Source organism: Cucurbita pepo, chromosome 3, assembly GCF_057944985.1.
Source record: "Cucurbita pepo subsp. pepo isolate OVF chromosome 3, ASM5794498v1, whole genome shotgun sequence".
NCBI classification, from domain to species: Eukaryota; Viridiplantae; Streptophyta; class Magnoliopsida; order Cucurbitales; family Cucurbitaceae; genus Cucurbita; species Cucurbita pepo.
The window spans coordinates 409,093-425,107 of record NC_141800.1 but is presented as its reverse complement, the minus strand read 5'-3'; the positions used below and the strand labels follow the sequence as shown (position 1 = coordinate 425,107).

Sequence of the window (16,015 nt, the reverse complement as noted above, 5' to 3'; positions counted from 1 at the left end):
GACGCCGGCTTTTGAAGGGTGGTTCGGGTGCAGCGGCCGTTGTGTTCTAGTTGCCAACGCGTTAAATCTAAGGCTGTAATTTGTGTTGAAAGTCAAGTTTTTAAGCCTTGTTCTGGTTGCCATTTGGGGTTTTCTTTCTTTTTCAATTGGAATAAGTTCGTGGTGTGATTGGTGCATTTTTGTTGTTGACGCCTAACAAAGCCGCGTATTTGGTTTCTTTTGAAGCTTTCCACATTGAAGAAGCTTCCACGGTGTGGGATATGGTTATTATTATAATCTTAATTTCAGGCCAAATCATACCTTCTCACCAAAATAATTAATTATTTACAATGGATGAGTAAGGTCATATCTTCCTCTATTTTAGCTCAATTATCATTCATTTTCATACATTTTAATGAAACATTATAACTTCGAGTTTAGTCGGTCAAAAAAATAATAATAATAAAGCTACTAGGTTATTAATACATTAGAAAAATGATTAACATTAAAAAGACTATGTGGGTTGATTAATACCCCACATTTAACAATTAATGTCAATTAGGGGAAAGTCTTAAGGTGATGTGTAAGTTTAGCATTTACTGAGGGGTTAAATTGCAAGTAGTTTTGTAATTAAAAACACAAAATTTGGCAAGTTGGAAAGGAAATGTATTTATTTTCATGCATAAACAATATTTTTCTTTAAATGTTATAATCTCAATAAATGTGAATAAATTGTGTGAGAGGTTTGCTTTGACTTTCATTTTAATTTTAATTTTGTGGTATTTAATATTTATTCTTTTTCAATGGAAAATGAAAACTTGTTTATTCTCTTCGTTTCTTTTTCGTTTCATAAATATTTTAACTTCTTCTTTACCCTACAAATCTAGACCTTTTTAAACAAAAATACTAAACACACATTTTTTTTCAATTATTTGACTTTGAATGTAATTGAAATTTGACGCTAATTCCTTTTCTTCAGGCTTAAATCTAAATGGATGTGATTTACATGCACCAACATTTTGAAGCAACATATTTACAATGAGATGTTAGCTGTGAATACTCCAATAAGAAATGAGGGAAAATAACAGTTGAAGAGTTAAAGAATCTATGAACTTATGATGGATTTAAATATTATCATAGTTTTAATCAAACAAAATTGAATTAATGTTGGAGTCTACATCTTTAGCTGTTTCATTTGTCCTTCACCGTTTCTTGGGGTTCAACTTTCATGGTATTTGTCCCCGGCTGCCATTTGTGTGTCCTCACAAGCTTTACGAAACGTTGTTGATCATCTTTTAGGAAGAGGTAAAACGCAATCAACTTGAATTTAGAATTGCTATTCTAAATCTTAATGAAAGATTGAATTTTATATCGTGAATGCTTGATCGAGAAAAGAAAATCATTATTACATTATTCATTCTAAATAAATAATAATGATAAAAATTAAAATATTAATAATTTTCAAATAAAATCTTAACAGGATTAATTAAACAACTGTGAAAAGGATGCATTAATTTTTTTTCCATATTATTTAAACATGAGGCAATTTACCCATAATTTTATATAGATTCATATAACTTGTGGAAGAATGCAACAATTTGCTAAAGAAGGCTGAACCTTCAAATTTAAAATTGGATGTTCACTCTTAGATGGGCAGCCGGTAATGACGATTTGGGGTTTGACCTGTTATACAATTCCACATGGGTTTTCTACAAGATGGGAATAAGTGTGCTTTTCAAACATACGAAATATGAAATTTTTTGGTTAATTATGCTTTCTATATCATTTTACAAAGAGTCATTCAGACGTCACTTCCTTCGCATCTACAATTTCGTATCAATAATGACTCCGTCAATATTCAAATTGATCATTCCTGTTCCAAAGTCTATATTGTCATTCACTCCGGGAAATATCAAAGAAATGTCCTAACATATGTACTGCATTTATACAATTTCACCAGAACGCTCTGTGGGGGAATTTACATCTCATATTTCAAACTATAGAATGTAAAGCATGACCAAATTACTCTAGCAGATGCAAATCATTCCATTAGTATTTCCAGCATGGGGAAAGGAATATCTTGAGGATGGAACTAAATACTACAGATGAATGGTAATTGAATCTTACCACCCAACTTTCTGGAAGTGAAAATGTAGTTATTTCTTAAGTTAAGAGTAAGTTTCTCGTCGGCTTCAGTCGTCCCTAGTCAAGCGGCAGAGTTATGTTGATCACAGATTTGAGGAACTACAATTTTTTGGCTGCAATATCAAAAAGTAAAGACTTAACTGTGCATAATTTGAATATCACCTATGATGTGCACGAGTAAAGGTAGCATATGCTTTTACCTGGGCTTAAAATTCTTATGCATTTTGTCGTGGACTTCACTGCAGTCAAAGAATCCATGCCTGCATTAGTAAAATTTGCCCATGAACTTATGCATTGTTTAATGGAACTTCAAGAGGTGTAGAAGATGAACTACATTACCTTCTGTATTTGTATTTTTTCCAGATAAAATTTGTGTCACAGTTGATGAATATTCTGACATCATTTGATCAGTCCCCACGTTACAGTCCATGGACTCATGAGATGACCTGGGAAAAGAAAAACAAGGAACAAATTGTCAGAAAAAGCGGTGAAGAATAGTTCGTGGGAATTGCAGGGTGATGAGCAGAAGATTACCCAGAGAGAGTGTCTATAGAAGCCCCCAAAGTTGGGACGGATGAACAGCCAACTACTTCACAATCCATATCCAAATCAGCCAACATTTCAGTAAAAGAGAAGTCTCCTCCAAAAACATCAAGAGAAGGCAATTCAATGTCAAAAATGTCTAATTGCTTTTCGGTCTCGGATGCATAAATATCATTTTCAGTCTCCTTGTCAGAGCTCATGGGTACATCTGAGACATCAAAATCTAGACGTCCCTTCACGTGTTCTCTCTTTCCCTGCCTTTTAGAGTTTGTCTTGACAGGGGAAGGAGATAAAATGCTGTGGTTCCTCTCTACAGAATAGTAAGCAACTTGCTTGTAAGGACTGATTGTCACTCTTTTTGATGAAATTACAGTGCAGCAAGTAGGACTAACGTCTTGCGGAGTATTGTTGTTACTGCAATCAGCAGCAGAGGAAATCTCATGTGGAGATGTAGACTTGTCGCTTTCACAAGAATTTGCACGGGGGGGAGTCTTTGGACCGGAAGAGTTGATTGGAATAGAGAATGAAGGTTGGTTGAACAAACATTTTACAACACTCGATCCTTGAACAACAGATACATTGGGGGTGCATCTAGGAGATGATGACTGAGTTTCATTAGAATGCTGGACAGTTGATTGAACATTGTCAGCTACAGTAGATTGGGAAAGTGCATCAGTATCTGTAATGTACATGAACTATATTAGATATGATTGAAAATAGACGCGCCTCAATCATATTCACAAACAATTTGTAAAGAAAGATTGCCTTTGCTAGCTGACTTCCTGGAAGATACTTTATTTCGAGCTCTCTTAGAAGCTGGAGGAACAACAATGGAAGCTTTGGAGCTTTTCCTCTTATTTGCTTCCATGTCATTATTAACGGGTGTTACGAAACTTTGAGACCCGCCATTGGTGTTCCGAGGTGTGACCTCTGGACGAATAGGTTGCGTAATGTTCATGGGACAGCCTGAGAGAAGTAGGTCTCATTAACATCAACAAAAATGTGTCCAACTCACAATAGCTCAATTAAAGATTGGTTGCAAATTTTTCTGAAACAAGCAGGGGAAAATTAGTATAGAACAGTCTTAGACTGTTCTCCTGTGTATATATTTCACCAGAAGTTGGAAACCCCCACTGACGACTAACAATACTGCTTAGCAACTCGATTATGACTAGGTTAGATTGTAAAGAAACCCAGTCCCAAAAGTCTCCAAGAAAAGCAAAGAATAACAGGCAGTATAACCCACTCCCAAATGTAATGTATAGGACTGAATGTAAGATTTCACTCCCAATGAGTTCAGAGATCATTTCTTTTCATCTCTCCAGTACTATTGCAATTGAGTATGGCAAAAAGGGGAACTACCTGTTAATGCCTATATCTTCAACCTTTAGATCAAACCCTGATAAATTTTAATGGATTTTTAAGTTTTTCAGAAAGCACATATGTTCCATTTTACTCGGAAAGTTCTAGGACGGTACCTGCGGGAGATTCAGATGGATCAGATTGACCAACAGCTACAACTTTATTTGGAGCAGCTGAAATTGAAGGCGTTGAAGACCTTCCACTGGCATTATAAGCACCCATAACAGTCTGCATACCCTGTAGAAGAGTGTGGACGCGAATCTTCTCTTGTTCCAAATAGCTTCTTTCTTGATCCAAAATCACCTTTTGTTCTTTCAAACTGATGTATTCATCTAACATCGCCTCTAAGCTGAGCAAGCTCTTCGGAGCCTGAAAGCCAAAAGAATTATTACAAAAAAAAAAAAAAAAAAAAAACCCTCAAATCTCCAAACAAGCAGAAACATGTACCTCTTGTATGGGAGATTTTGCAATGAGCGATGAAGCTTCAACTCTAAAAACAGTACGCGTTTCAGCGTAATTGTTATCAGAAAGATATTTATCAACAATGAAGGCGACCTGAATAGGGGTTACGTTACCAATCCCCTTGCCGGCGGCCTCAGCTTTTCTAGCCTTGGTCTGCTTCCCCATTCTCATCGGTTTCAGATGCAGATTCGAGAAGCGGAGAAAGAAAGGGAGGAGCCGCGATTGGAATCGGAGGGGGAATGAACTGGAAGATTTACTACATAAGATCGAAAGCGGCGGGAAGAAGAGAGGATTTGTAAGGGAAAATGGAAAACGCGGGAACTTTTAAAATTTTTGCGGGTAATGTGTATGGGCGGTTTTTTGGACCCGCCTTCAAGTCCATTCCCGCCACCGCTGTTTCATTCCATCCGCCGCCGCCGTCAAATTTTAATACAACATTTTAAAACATTATTATATTTAACAAAATATAAGGAGTGTATGAGACGAAATCTTATATATAGTAATTATATTAATTTAGTAATATCATTCGTGTTACTTAATTTTAGGCCAATATAAATATTAGATAAGAAAATATGAATTGAAAATATAAATTAGATATGAAGATATTAATATTAAATGAGGCTAAAACATGATGGGACACTTTTTTTTGAGGCCCAGCAGCGGCCCATAGTCAGCACTAGAATTAGAATAATCCAATGGCGGGAACTCAAAGACGCTGAGAAATTCATCACAGGCTCTCGTAGCCGCCAAGAAAAAGCCACCAATATCGGCATTCCATTGGCCAATTGAATTGTTCATGGCGCCGGACGGAGTACCAGGTAGCGGCTCCTTCGTCAGTGTTGCCATTTTTCCGCATCTGGAAGCTCATCTTCTATGCGGAGAGCCAAGACAGAGGCAGAGACAAGCGAATAGAGGGCGAACCAGTCTCTGAACCGATCGATGAGGGAGATGAGAGATGTTTGAAGGAACGATCGTTTTATCGGCTCAGAAGCTCGAAGTCTGTATGAGGTCAGAAAGTTATTGTGAAATTATGTGATTGAGTCCTGTGATATCGTATATGCCTTCTTCCACGGATGGCTATTTATTTCGGATTCACTAGAAGCACCTTTTTTAGTTTTGGCCACTCACTTAATCGATGTCTGGAATGTACTTATAGCTTGATTCACTTTCAATAAGAGGCAAATACACGCTACGTTTTGCTTGTAACTGAAGATTAGGAACCGTGTGAATTCGATTGGGCATAAAGTGCAGAAGAAATTTTGCATAAAGGAGTAGGAGAGGGATAAATAATTGAAAAGAAAGAAGGTTTATTAGAAAATTAGAAAGATAGACACTTTTGAAAGAGAAGGCTCTCACACACTCTCTAATCCTCTATTACTTGTTTTTAAGCGACGCTGTATATTAGGTATACCGTGGGAAATTATGTAATCAGACGTTTAAGGTTTTTGCTTCCTACACAAATTAGTTTGTCACGATGAACAATAGGTTGATGCTTTATTATAAGATCAAAGGATTAAATGAAGATAGTGTCCGGGAGTTCTGGCATGCAGGCAGGTGTAAGCTGTAAAATTTCAGGTGAAGGTCAGAAAATAAGGCATGGGCTATTTGACTATACTCCTAGATACTGTTCAGATCATTGGAAGGGAGTGTGTTTATAAGTAAGGAATACTATATCCAGGTATGAGGCCTTTTAGGGGGAGTGTGTTTATAAGTAAGGAATACTATATCCAGGTATGAGGCCTTTTAGGGAAACTAAAAACAAAGCCATGAGACTTATGTTCAAAGTGGACAATATCATATCATTGTGGAGATTTGTGATTCCTAACATGATATCAAGAGTCATGCCCTTAACTTAGTCATGTCAATAGAATTCTCAAATGTCGAACAAATAAGTTGGGACCCTAGAAGGTGTAGTCAAAAGTGACTCAAGTGTCGAACAAAAGGTGTACTATGTTTCAGGACTCTAGAGAAAGGAGTCGAGCCTCAATTAAGGGGAGATTGTTCGAGGGCTCCATAAATCTCAGGGGAGTCTCTATAGTGTACTTCGTTTGAGGGGAGGATTGTTGAGGATTGTTAGAAGGGAGTCCCACGTTGGCTAATTAAGAGAATGATCATGAGTTGATAAGAATGGAATACTATCTCCATTAGTATGAGATCTTTTGGGAAAATCAAAAGCAAAGTGATGAGAGCTTATGCTCAAAGTGGACAATATCATACCATTATGAAGATTCGTGATTCCTAACCGTTACTTTCATGTTATTCAGGCCTCATGTTATTCAGGCCTCAAGTAGGCATAGCGAGAAGAATAAGGTTATGGGTTTTGAATTCAAGAGGCGTATGATCGCTATTGATTTTATATGCACGGATGACCTTATAAATTGAATAGAGAAAAGAACATTTAAAATGGACTAAACTTACTTTCACTTGTACGGACCATCCATTAAATTTTGATGTGCTGAAGGATTGGTTTTGGGGAGCCAGTTCTAATGAGTTGAATAGCTGCTTTCTTGACCCATGTCTTGAAAAGTTTTATTTTAACCGCCTGTTGTCACTAATATTGTCACATTTATCATACAAATCATTTCATGTTGTTCCCAAAGTAGTGTTGCAGTTACCTATCGAGAATTATTAAGAGGAATAGTCTCACATTGGCTAATTAAGAGGAAGATCATGGATTTATAAGTAAAGAACACTCTCTATTGGTACGAGGCCTTTTAGGGAAACCACAAGTAAAGTCATGAGAGCTTATGCTCAAAGTGGACAATATCATACCATTGTAGAGAGTCGTAGTTCTAAACATGGTATCAGAGCCATGCTCTTAACTTAGACATGTCAAAAGAATCCTCAAGTGTCGAAAAAAATAAGTTGTGAGTCTCGAAGGTGTAGTCAATAGTGACTCAAGTGTCGAATAGATGGTGTACTTTGTTTGAGGCTTTCAGAGATGGAGTGTCGAACCTTGATTAAGGGGAGGCCGTTCAAAAGTTTTAAAGAAGAAAGGTCTCAAGGGAGGCTTTATGGTGTATTTTGTTCGATGGGAGAATTGTTAAGAATTATTAAGAGGAGTATTCTTACACTGGCTAATTAAGAAGAAGATCATAAATTTATAAATTAGAACATTATCTCTTGGCATGAGGTTTTTCGGGAAACCAAAAACAAAGCCATGAGAACTTATGTTTAAAGTGAACAATATCTATTGTGGGGAGAGTTTTAGTTTCTAACATTACCTTCTTCCGTTGTCAGTGTGATAAAGTATTGCTTGTGCCTAAAGTATGAATGTCCTGTTTGCAGGTTGCAGGTGTAGAAATAAAAGGTTAAACCTTGTTGATGCTGGAAGAATTTTCTGGAGCTTTAAGCATGGATATCTCCCTCTCTAACCCCATCTCCACACTGCTATTAATCTAAATCCCGGTGTACTACCTTTATTTTCCTTTGTTATCTTCTTGAGCCTGAAATTTGTGTTCCTTGCATGCCTTTCTTTTTAATATCACAAAAACCTTAAAAAACCCAAGCCAGTTGCATGAGCCTGCCACTGTGTATAAGGTTTTCATGGACCTACATAAAAAAGAACAAGTATACGATCATCTATCCAGGTCTCGAAAGACTAAAATGTAACCAATTTGAACTAGATTATATGTATACTTCGCTTGTGACCTTAGAATCTGAGTGCGAAGAATATGGCATTACTCTGATTCCACCAATTGATTTCATATGTGAAGAGGCTCCTAAGTCCTATGAAATCCAGACCAGCCGCGCTTATTTGTATGGTATATCGAAAGAATTCGCAAATGGATATGTATCTCCAAATCCGTCGACCACAAAAATGCAGTAAATGGATGGGGAAAGGTTAGTAGTCTCTTCAGTCAATTTTTGTTCACATGTAAATGTATTCATCTTATTTTCTAGATTTGTGACATTAAAAAGGGTGGTTTCTGTTAGCCAAAGAACTTTATTTCAATACCTATATATTTTCCCTGGGTGTTTGAGTGTTGCTGGCCGTGCTTTACCCTCTCGAATAAGGTCCCGTGAGAGGGGACTTCAGTTCTTAGTTGCAAAATGAAATAACAAATTATGGTTATAGAATGAGTTACTGTAAATTTAATTTTCAACTGGTACAAGTCATTAGTTGATGATTGTGTGAGCAGGTGAAAGAATAGCTGTTCCATCCTGCACCATTTGGGTCAAACCCCAGAAGTCTATTCTGCATTTAATGAGAAAAGAAATGGGACTACGGTTGGTGCAATCAAGGCGACTCGAACTCTTTGAGGTTAAACTTCTCAATCTCATTTCTAGTACTATACTAAAGATTTCTACTGCATTCATCAATCTAATTTCTAGTACTATACTAAAGATTTCTACTGTATTCATCAATCTCATTTCTAGTACTATACTAAAGATTTCTACTGTATTCACCATCTCATTTCTAGCACCATACTAAAGATTTCTACTGTAATCATCAATCTCATTTCTAGTAATATACCAGTATGGATTATTGCTACATTAATATGATGAAATTTTGTTATCATATATACCTGAAGCCTAAGACTTTTCATGCCCAGATGCCGACAACAACCTGTTTTACATCCCAGTATGTTATGAGTAAGGTGTGAAACCGACCATTTGAGAGGTGGGTGACAAATTGGACCATTGATGCAAAAAAATTTGATGAGAAGTAATGAAGCCCTGCAAGAAAATCCTCTTTGTGATATCTGTTCACAATCAGCAATTACTGATAGAAATTGAATTTCACGTTATGTATTTAATATTTACTATCTCTGTCAATATAACTCCTCAACTGATCCTATTGCATTATTTTTGCAGAAAAGAAACTGAGAATTTTCAGAATTTGTGAGTGATGATAATCTCTTCAAAGGTACGAGATATTTGATTCAATCAAATCTAGTATTCTCATTAACTCGAAGTTTAAAGTGAAAGGTGTTTAAAATTGTTGGAAATGAGTGTCATGTTGGCTAATTCAATAGGAAGTCTTTTGGAGAAATCAAAAACTAAAGCCGCTAAAAGTAGGCAAAGTAATTGTAGAGCATCGTTTCAGCATAGAGGGAAGAAATTCATCATCACACGCTTGGTATCCATGTGCAGTCAATAGACACTGGCAATTCAAAAATAGGTTTCGAAGTATAAAACCACAAACAAATAGATTTTCAGAGTCCTTTCAGAATTAATCAACTTGGGGAAAAAAAAAACTTAACATAGGCATTCATTTACAAATGCTAAGCGAAAGGAATTATCAAACAAAATTGCCTGTGATAGGAACTTCATTATGATAATATTTTCAACTGAGAAACTTGCAGAATAACAAATTATACGAGCATATGTAACTGATATTCTTCATGTCTTATCAAGATAACAGCAATTAAGAACCAAAAACGAAAAGCAAATCTTAATTGACGACAATATTATGGCCTAAAAATTCTACAGCAACATGAATTGATTTAGGCCTTTCATAAATCCACCCCACTGAGTTGTTGCCAGAGACTGGCAAATGAAAATCCACAACATGTTCACGTACTTCATTCATCCTGTTCCGCACCATCTTCATCTTCGTAGTAATCTTCATCCTCAGCCGAAGCATCTTGATATTGCTGATACTCAGAAACCAGATCATTCATATTGCTTTCGGCCTCAGTAAACTCCATCTCATCCATACCCTCCCCTGTGTACCAATGCAAGAAAGCCTTCCTCCTAAACATGGCCGTAAACTGCTCACTCACACGGCGGAACATCTCTTGGATTGATGTTGAATTTCCAATGAAAGTAGAGGCCATTTTCAAACCGGTTGGAGGAATGTCACAAACTGTAGATTTCACATTGTTGGGGATCCATTCAACAAAGTATGACGAGTTCTTGTTCTGGACATTGATCATCTGTTCATCAACTTCCTTAGTGCTCATCTTGCCTCTGAACATAGCAGATGCAGTAAGATAGCGACCATGTCGGGGATCAGCAGCACACATCATGTTCTTAGCATCCCACATTTGCTGAGTGAGCTCAGGTACTGTAAGAGCCCTGTATTGCTGGGATCCACGGGAAGTGAGGGGAGCAAAACCCACCATAAAAAAGTGGAGACGAGGAAATGGGATAAGATTGACGGCAAGTTTCCTGAGATCTGAGTTAAGCTGTCCCGGAAATCGTAAACAACAGGTCACACCGGACATCGTTGCAGAAATCAGATGGTTAAGATCTCCAACTGACCAAGAACACAAGAAGAATTATTAGAGAAGGATGTAAAATTAAGAAGAGAAATTAAAGATCCAAGATCTGTGTGCAGAAACATACAGCTAGGGGTGGAGAGCTTCAGGGTACGGAAGCAAATATCGTAGAGAGCCTCGTTATCGAGTACCATACACTCGTCGGCGTTTTCAACAAGTTGATGAACAGAGAGGGTTGCGTTGTAAGGCTCAACAACAGTATCAGAAACTTTAGGAGATGGGAAAACGGAGAACGTAAGCATCATTCTGTCAGGGTATTCCTCTCTGATCTTGGAAATCAGAAGAGTTCCCATTCCAGATCCAGTCCCTCCTCCCAACGAATGGCAGACCTGGAACCCTACAAAGTTTGATCCAAACCATCTTGAGCAACAAAACGCAAGAAAGAACCCAAAAAGGGAAATCACAAAAAAAGAGTCGGTTGGGTAAAAGTACCTTGCAGGCAGTCACAATTCTCAGCCTCTTTACGAACAACATCAAGAACGGAATCAATAAGCTCCGCACCTTCGGTGTAATGTCCTTTAGCCCAGTTGTTTCCCGCACCAGACTGACCGAATACGAAGTTATCAGGTCGGAAAACCTGACCGTAAGGTCCAGATCTGATACTGTCCATAACACCAGGCTCAAGATCCATAAGCACGGCACGAGGAACGAATCTCCCGCAACTGGCCTCATTGTAGTATACATTAATTCGATCGAGTTGAAGATCGGAATCACCAGTGTACTTACCGATGGAGTCGATGCCGTGCTCAGCACAAACCACTTCCCAGAACTTGGCACCGATCTGGTTGCCACATTGGCCTCCTTGGATGTGAAGAATCTCACGCATTTTTAGAAGAAATGGAAACTAAAAATTGATTGAAAACCAGAGAAAAGGGCGAAGAAACCCTAGAGAGAGAGAGGAATGGAGGGAGAGAGAAGGTAAGAGATGGAGTTAAAGGGAAATGTGGGGACGGAGGGTTCTTTATAGAAATAAAAGGAAATAACGGTTAAAATATTATTTAGGGAATTTGAAATAAATGAGCGGGAAAGAAGTTAGGGTTTGCAAAAATGAGTGTAGAAACAGCCACATGCTCCAACGGCGTTTGGTAAATGTAACGCTCCCCCGTTAGTTTCCCTTCAAATTTTGAAAACAAATATATCTGGAAACAGCTGGACGCCACCAATACCAATGTGATCTCTTTATTTTTGTTTCTTTTGTAAGATTATAATATATATTAGGAAATTTGGTACACAAAAATTGGTAATACTTTAAAGCCGCGCCCCGCTGCCCGTAGCCCCCACACCATTCAATTTTTCTTTTGACGTTTTCTGCTCTTTTCCACTTCGATTTTGAGTTCGAAAATATGTTTCTCTTCATTTTCTAAATCAATATTAATTTTTTATATTTACATTATGGTTACGAAAAAGAGAAACCATTATAACAAAATTATTCACTAATATAAACTATTTACAAAAGAACTCCGGAACACAATGTAATGTTGGGAAATATTTGAAAAGATTCCTAGTGCTATTGGTTGTATGATAAAAGTGGTTACCATGTGAGTCCAAATTTAAAATTATTGAATCTTTATTATGTTAATCTTATAATAATAAGAAAATGTATTTTATTTCACTAATTATGTTCTTCCCACAATTCTGAAAAAAATATGTTATTCCGCCATTTAATATAATATAATATATGATACTTTATTTGTTGATGTAATCCAATTACCAACCGCAAATAACTCAATACAACAGGTTCATTTTATAGTTACAAGTTTGATAATAGTTCAAAAATTAAAGAAAAATACTTGAATGCATGAACGATTAACCATGACAATGTAACCTGGATTCTAAATTATATAACTTCAGTAATTGAGGATCGTAAGGTTTACAATTAAAAGAGTATTCTACATTCGCACTCTCTTCGCTTCCAAAAGATTGATTTCTCTACGTACCCAGAAGAACATAACATTCTCTTCTCCCAGTACAGAAGGTGTTGTAAGCATTTGCAATTACATCACAATTATTCCGCGAGGAGTTGCAAACATTTGTGGTATCTCAAGTCCAAAATAGTTTTAAGACTATGTGAGTGTGAACAAAATCCAAACTAAGATCAGAAAACAAAAATTAAAGAAAAAATTGACTTGTTTTTGGAATTTGAATTTTCAAAAACATAGAGCATTACGGAAACCAAAACAAAATGGCAGGAAAAGGAAATGAAAAAAGAAACCCTAAGTCGAGAATGAATCAAGCAGAAACAAAAAGTAAATGTTTAATTCATCGATTTACAAAATGGCAGGCAATACCAATCAGGCATAAAAAAAAAATCAAAACAAACAGCGAACAGCCATAAAAAGGCAAAGCAGCTTCAAGTTACTACCTATTGAGATTGGTGGATATGAAGTAGTAGGTGCTGAAAACAGGAGAAGGAGACAAAGAAATGGTTCTGGGGACAAATGACAACAAAACTCATCAACCACCAACCGGCAAAAAGTTGAAAACGGACGTTCTGGAACGAAACCTACCCACCAACAACCATCCAATGAAAACAACGCTGTTGGATCTCAGAAATCAACAATATCATCAACTCCATATAGGAGGAACTTACAGATAGATAACGCAGTTTTTCATAAACATCATGGATCCAAGGGATGTATTGGTAAACGCATATAAACAATTAACCATTCAAACAAATACCTATATCTCTAAGAAATAAAATAAGACTCGGGGGGAAACAATAGAGTAAGAAAACAGATCTCAGAGATTATACGTTTATCTTCAATTCCTAGCAGGAAATTGCAGATAGATAACGCAGATTTGTAATCGCATCATCGGTCTAGATATAAAGTAGAAAAAGAAAAAAAAAAAAAAAAAAAAGCAATGACCTACAAAATCGTAAACTAGCGACCTTCTAGAGAACAAAAGCATCTCAGGAACAATATTCCCCATGGGTTTCTTCATGGTAAATCAAAGTGCAAGGATAACAATAATATTGTTTCATCACCGATGCTGCCAGAAAAATGAGATTGAAGTAAGATGAACAGTAAAATACCAAATAGAAGAAGCAGAAATAACTTATAAGGACCACAGACAGCCTACAATACGAAAAGAATCGTCGACGACGACGACGACGAAGTAGCTGTATTGCAGAAAGAAGAGCGACGGTCGGCGGCGAAAAGAAAACAAACCCTAGCACTATTTTCAGAATTGATTTATGAGTGACGATTGATGAAGGAACCATTACATAGGGTGCCACAGGGCTAAGGATGTACTTTCACCCTTACAGATTTTGGGTTTTTTCCCTCTTTTTTCTTTTTTCGCGGAAGATGAATTAGGATTGTTTTATTTATTTATTTTCTGTACAAATATTTAGGATTGTTTTATTTATTTATTTTCTGTACAAATATTTAGGATTGTTTTATTTATTTATTTTCTGTACAAATATTTAGGATTGTTTTATTAAGATTTATCCGAAAATAAATCCACTTCATTAATTATTTTGATAGTTAATAAATATTTCTTAAGTAATAATTTTGGATGGAAATTAAAGTTACTGAAAAATAAAAAAATAACAAAATAAAAAAATAAAAAGTTTTAAACAATTGAATTGCTTACAGAGGGAAGCTGGAAGCATCTCCATCAGGCGATCCCACTTGCAGCGAAGCCGTCGTGGACGATTAAAAGCCACAAAACACCTCCGCAAGCTTCCGCCATCTATTCCATGGCTGAACATTCCAGTTCCATTTCCAACCCCTTCTTCTCAACGTATAAATCAGCAACCCCTAAACCTCCTTCACTATCGACATCTAAGTTTTCCAAAGATGGGTTTAATTTTCGGGAAGATCAGTGTCGAAACGCCCAAATACGAGCTGATTCAATCCACTGCGGACTACGAAATTCGCAAATACGAGCCGTCGGTGGTGGCCGAAGTCACCTACAACCCGATCCAGTTCAGAGGCAACAGAGACGGTGGTTTCACTGTGTTAGCGAAATACATCGGAGCCATTGGCGAGCCACAGAACATGAAGTCCGAGAAGGTGGCTATGACGGCGCCTGTGATCACCAAATCGGAGAAGATCTCGATGACAGCTCCGGTGGTGACGGGGGGCGAAGGAGGCGAAGGGAAGCCGGTGACGATGCAGTTTGTGCTACCAAGCAAATACAAGAAGGCCGAGGAGGCTCCTAAACCCGCGGATGGAAGTGTTTCGATAAGGGAAGAAGGGGAGAGGAAAGTGGCAGTCGTGAGATTCAGCGGAATTGCGACAGAGGGGGTGGTTGCGCAGAAGGTGGAGAATCTAAAGAAAAGCTTGGAGAAAGATGGGATTAAGGTGATTGGGGATTTTGTGTTGGCGAGATATAACCCACCTTGGACATTGCCTTCTTTGAGAACCAATGAAGTTATGATACCAGTAGAGTGATTTGAATCCTAATGTTTATACGCATTCTGTGTTTGATATTCATGGATTAGTATATCATGTCTAGTGCTCTGTTTCTTCTGAATAATACCATTACTCTCATGTAAGATAAACTATTATTCACTCAATACGATTATGTCATGCTTCAAGATCTATTTCATTTTGTACACTGAATCAACCAGAGAAGAGCTTGATTACGATGATGATGATGTTGAAAAGAATGAGCGGAAGTCTCAAGAATTGGCATGCATGGATGAGCCCTATTACCTGCCCTTTGAGCGTGTTCCGTCTTCCTCTCGACATCTCTCCCAATGTCCATCCTCTCCGAGAAAGAAAACGATCTTCGTTTAGAATTGCAAAGGCATTTGCAAACAACAGAAGCCCTTCCAAGAAGGTCCAGAATCCCATATCTGCATGTGCAAGAAGGAGAAAACTTCTCAAATAATGAACTGATCGAGATGGTTTCGAACTTCACAACAGAAAAAGCAAAGTGGGTTTCGGATATTGGACGAAATCATGAAGGAAATCTTATGATTTACTTGGGACCCAGAAAAAAAGAAGTGGAGATAAAGGAGAACTATGAGGTTTCTGTAACGAAACTTGAAGAAATTCACGAAGAGAAATCGAAGCTGAACGTAATCAAATAGAGATTCTCGTTTTCTCACCTTTCTTTTGATGAATCTTGAGCAGCGCGAGAACAGAGATGGAGGATTGATCGAACAACTTGTTGATTCGAGTGGAAGAAAGGAATTGAGGGGGACGACCGCTTTAATCGAGCGGTTGACGGAGATTTTCAGATGATTACAGCCGTCGGATGAACTTCTTGCATTGATAACTTTGCAACTTCTCTATTCTATCTTGTGAGTAGAAGACAGCCAGCTCGACATTAACTTTCTTTTG

The 16,015-nt window shown here is 37.4% G+C and overlaps 4 protein-coding genes, 1 long non-coding RNA gene and 3 other non-coding genes across 9 annotated transcripts; 2 read left to right on the top strand and 6 right to left on the bottom strand.

Moving 5' to 3' along the window:
- Positions 1-1,855: 1,855 nt before the first annotated feature.
- Positions 1,856-4,889, bottom strand: LOC111790516 (myosin-M heavy protein). Of its 2 annotated transcripts, none has more exons than XM_087122433.1 (7): positions 4,477-4,889; positions 4,146-4,398; positions 3,433-3,633; positions 2,659-3,346; positions 2,464-2,570; positions 2,325-2,363; positions 1,856-2,237 (listed from the first exon to the last, which is right to left on the bottom strand). In XM_087122433.1, the coding sequence occupies exons 1-7, from the start codon at positions 4,660-4,662 to the stop codon at positions 2,224-2,226; spliced, it is 1,488 nt and encodes a 495-aa protein (XP_086978559.1). In that variant the 5' UTR covers positions 4,663-4,889; the 3' UTR covers positions 1,856-2,223. The 2 variants fall into 2 exon arrangements, with proteins under 2 accessions (XP_086978559.1, XP_023527203.2); XM_023671435.2 differs by having other exon boundaries at positions 2,325-2,384; positions 4,477-4,886.
- Positions 4,890-5,115: 226 nt separating this feature from the next.
- Positions 5,116-8,755, top strand: LOC111790518 (uncharacterized). Its single transcript, XR_002814481.2, has 3 exons — positions 5,116-5,499; positions 7,780-8,334; positions 8,634-8,755. It is a non-coding gene; the product is annotated as an uncharacterized LOC111790518 (long non-coding RNA).
- Positions 8,756-9,733: 978 nt separating this feature from the next.
- Positions 9,734-11,667, bottom strand: LOC111790517 (tubulin beta-2 chain). Its single transcript, XM_023671436.2, has 3 exons — positions 11,151-11,667; positions 10,786-11,055; positions 9,734-10,696 (listed from the first exon to the last, which is right to left on the bottom strand). Exons 1-3 carry the CDS (start codon positions 11,542-11,544, stop codon positions 10,020-10,022), a joined length of 1,341 nt encoding a protein of 446 aa, XP_023527204.1. The 5' UTR covers positions 11,545-11,667; the 3' UTR covers positions 9,734-10,019.
- A 1,276-nt stretch (positions 11,668-12,943) lies between these two features.
- On the bottom strand, positions 12,944-15,921 carry LOC111790748 (uncharacterized). Its single transcript, XM_023671780.2, has 3 exons — positions 15,781-15,921; positions 14,316-15,525; positions 12,944-13,709 (listed from the first exon to the last, which is right to left on the bottom strand). The coding sequence occupies exon 2, from the start codon at positions 15,521-15,523 to the stop codon at positions 15,290-15,292; it is 234 nt and encodes a 77-aa protein (XP_023527548.1). The 5' UTR covers positions 15,524-15,525; positions 15,781-15,921; the 3' UTR covers positions 12,944-13,709; positions 14,316-15,289.
- LOC111791935 (small nucleolar RNA snoR27) lies at positions 13,257-13,349 on the bottom strand. Its single transcript, XR_002814724.1, has one exon. It is a non-coding gene; the product is annotated as a small nucleolar RNA snoR27 (small nucleolar RNA).
- On the bottom strand, positions 13,450-13,541 carry LOC111791937 (small nucleolar RNA snoR27). The gene has a single exon (XR_002814727.1). It is a non-coding gene; the product is annotated as a small nucleolar RNA snoR27 (small nucleolar RNA).
- On the bottom strand, positions 13,623-13,713 carry LOC111791934 (small nucleolar RNA snoR26). The gene has a single exon (XR_002814723.1). It is a non-coding gene; the product is annotated as a small nucleolar RNA snoR26 (small nucleolar RNA).
- On the top strand, positions 14,522-15,270 carry SOUL-1 (SOUL heme-binding family protein). The gene has a single exon (XM_023671779.2). It carries the CDS (start codon positions 14,522-14,524, stop codon positions 15,116-15,118), a length of 597 nt encoding a protein of 198 aa, XP_023527547.2. The 3' UTR covers positions 15,119-15,270.
- Positions 15,922-16,015: the final 94 nt, after the last annotated feature.

Excerpts from the sequence above, each read along its gene's own strand:
- LOC111790516 (XM_023671435.2), bottom strand. The coding sequence starts at position 4,662 with ATGAGAATGGGGAAGCAGACCAAGGCTAGAAAAGCTGAGGCCGCCGGC. Across the intron at positions 4,399-4,476 it reads CAAAATCTCCCATACAAGAG|GCTCCGAAGAGCTTGCTCAG; the intron begins GTACATGTTTCT and ends TTTGGCTTTCAG. Across the intron at positions 2,571-2,658 it reads TCTATAGACACTCTCTCTGG|GTCATCTCATGAGTCCATGG; the intron begins GTAATCTTCTGC and ends TTCTTTTCCCAG.
- LOC111790517 (XM_023671436.2), bottom strand. The coding sequence starts at position 11,544 with ATGCGTGAGATTCTTCACATCCAAGGAGGCCAATGTGGCAACCAGATC. Across the intron at positions 11,056-11,150 it reads GAATTGTGACTGCCTGCAAG|GGTTCCAGGTCTGCCATTCG; the intron begins GTACTTTTACCC and ends CAAACTTTGTAG. Across the intron at positions 10,697-10,785 it reads GAAGCTCTCCACCCCTAGCT|TTGGAGATCTTAACCATCTG; the intron begins GTATGTTTCTGC and ends GTTCTTGGTCAG.
- SOUL-1 (XM_023671779.2), top strand. The coding sequence starts at position 14,522 with ATGGGTTTAATTTTCGGGAAGATCAGTGTCGAAACGCCCAAATACGAG.
- LOC111790748 (XM_023671780.2), bottom strand. The coding sequence starts at position 15,523 with ATGGGATTCTGGACCTTCTTGGAAGGGCTTCTGTTGTTTGCAAATGCC.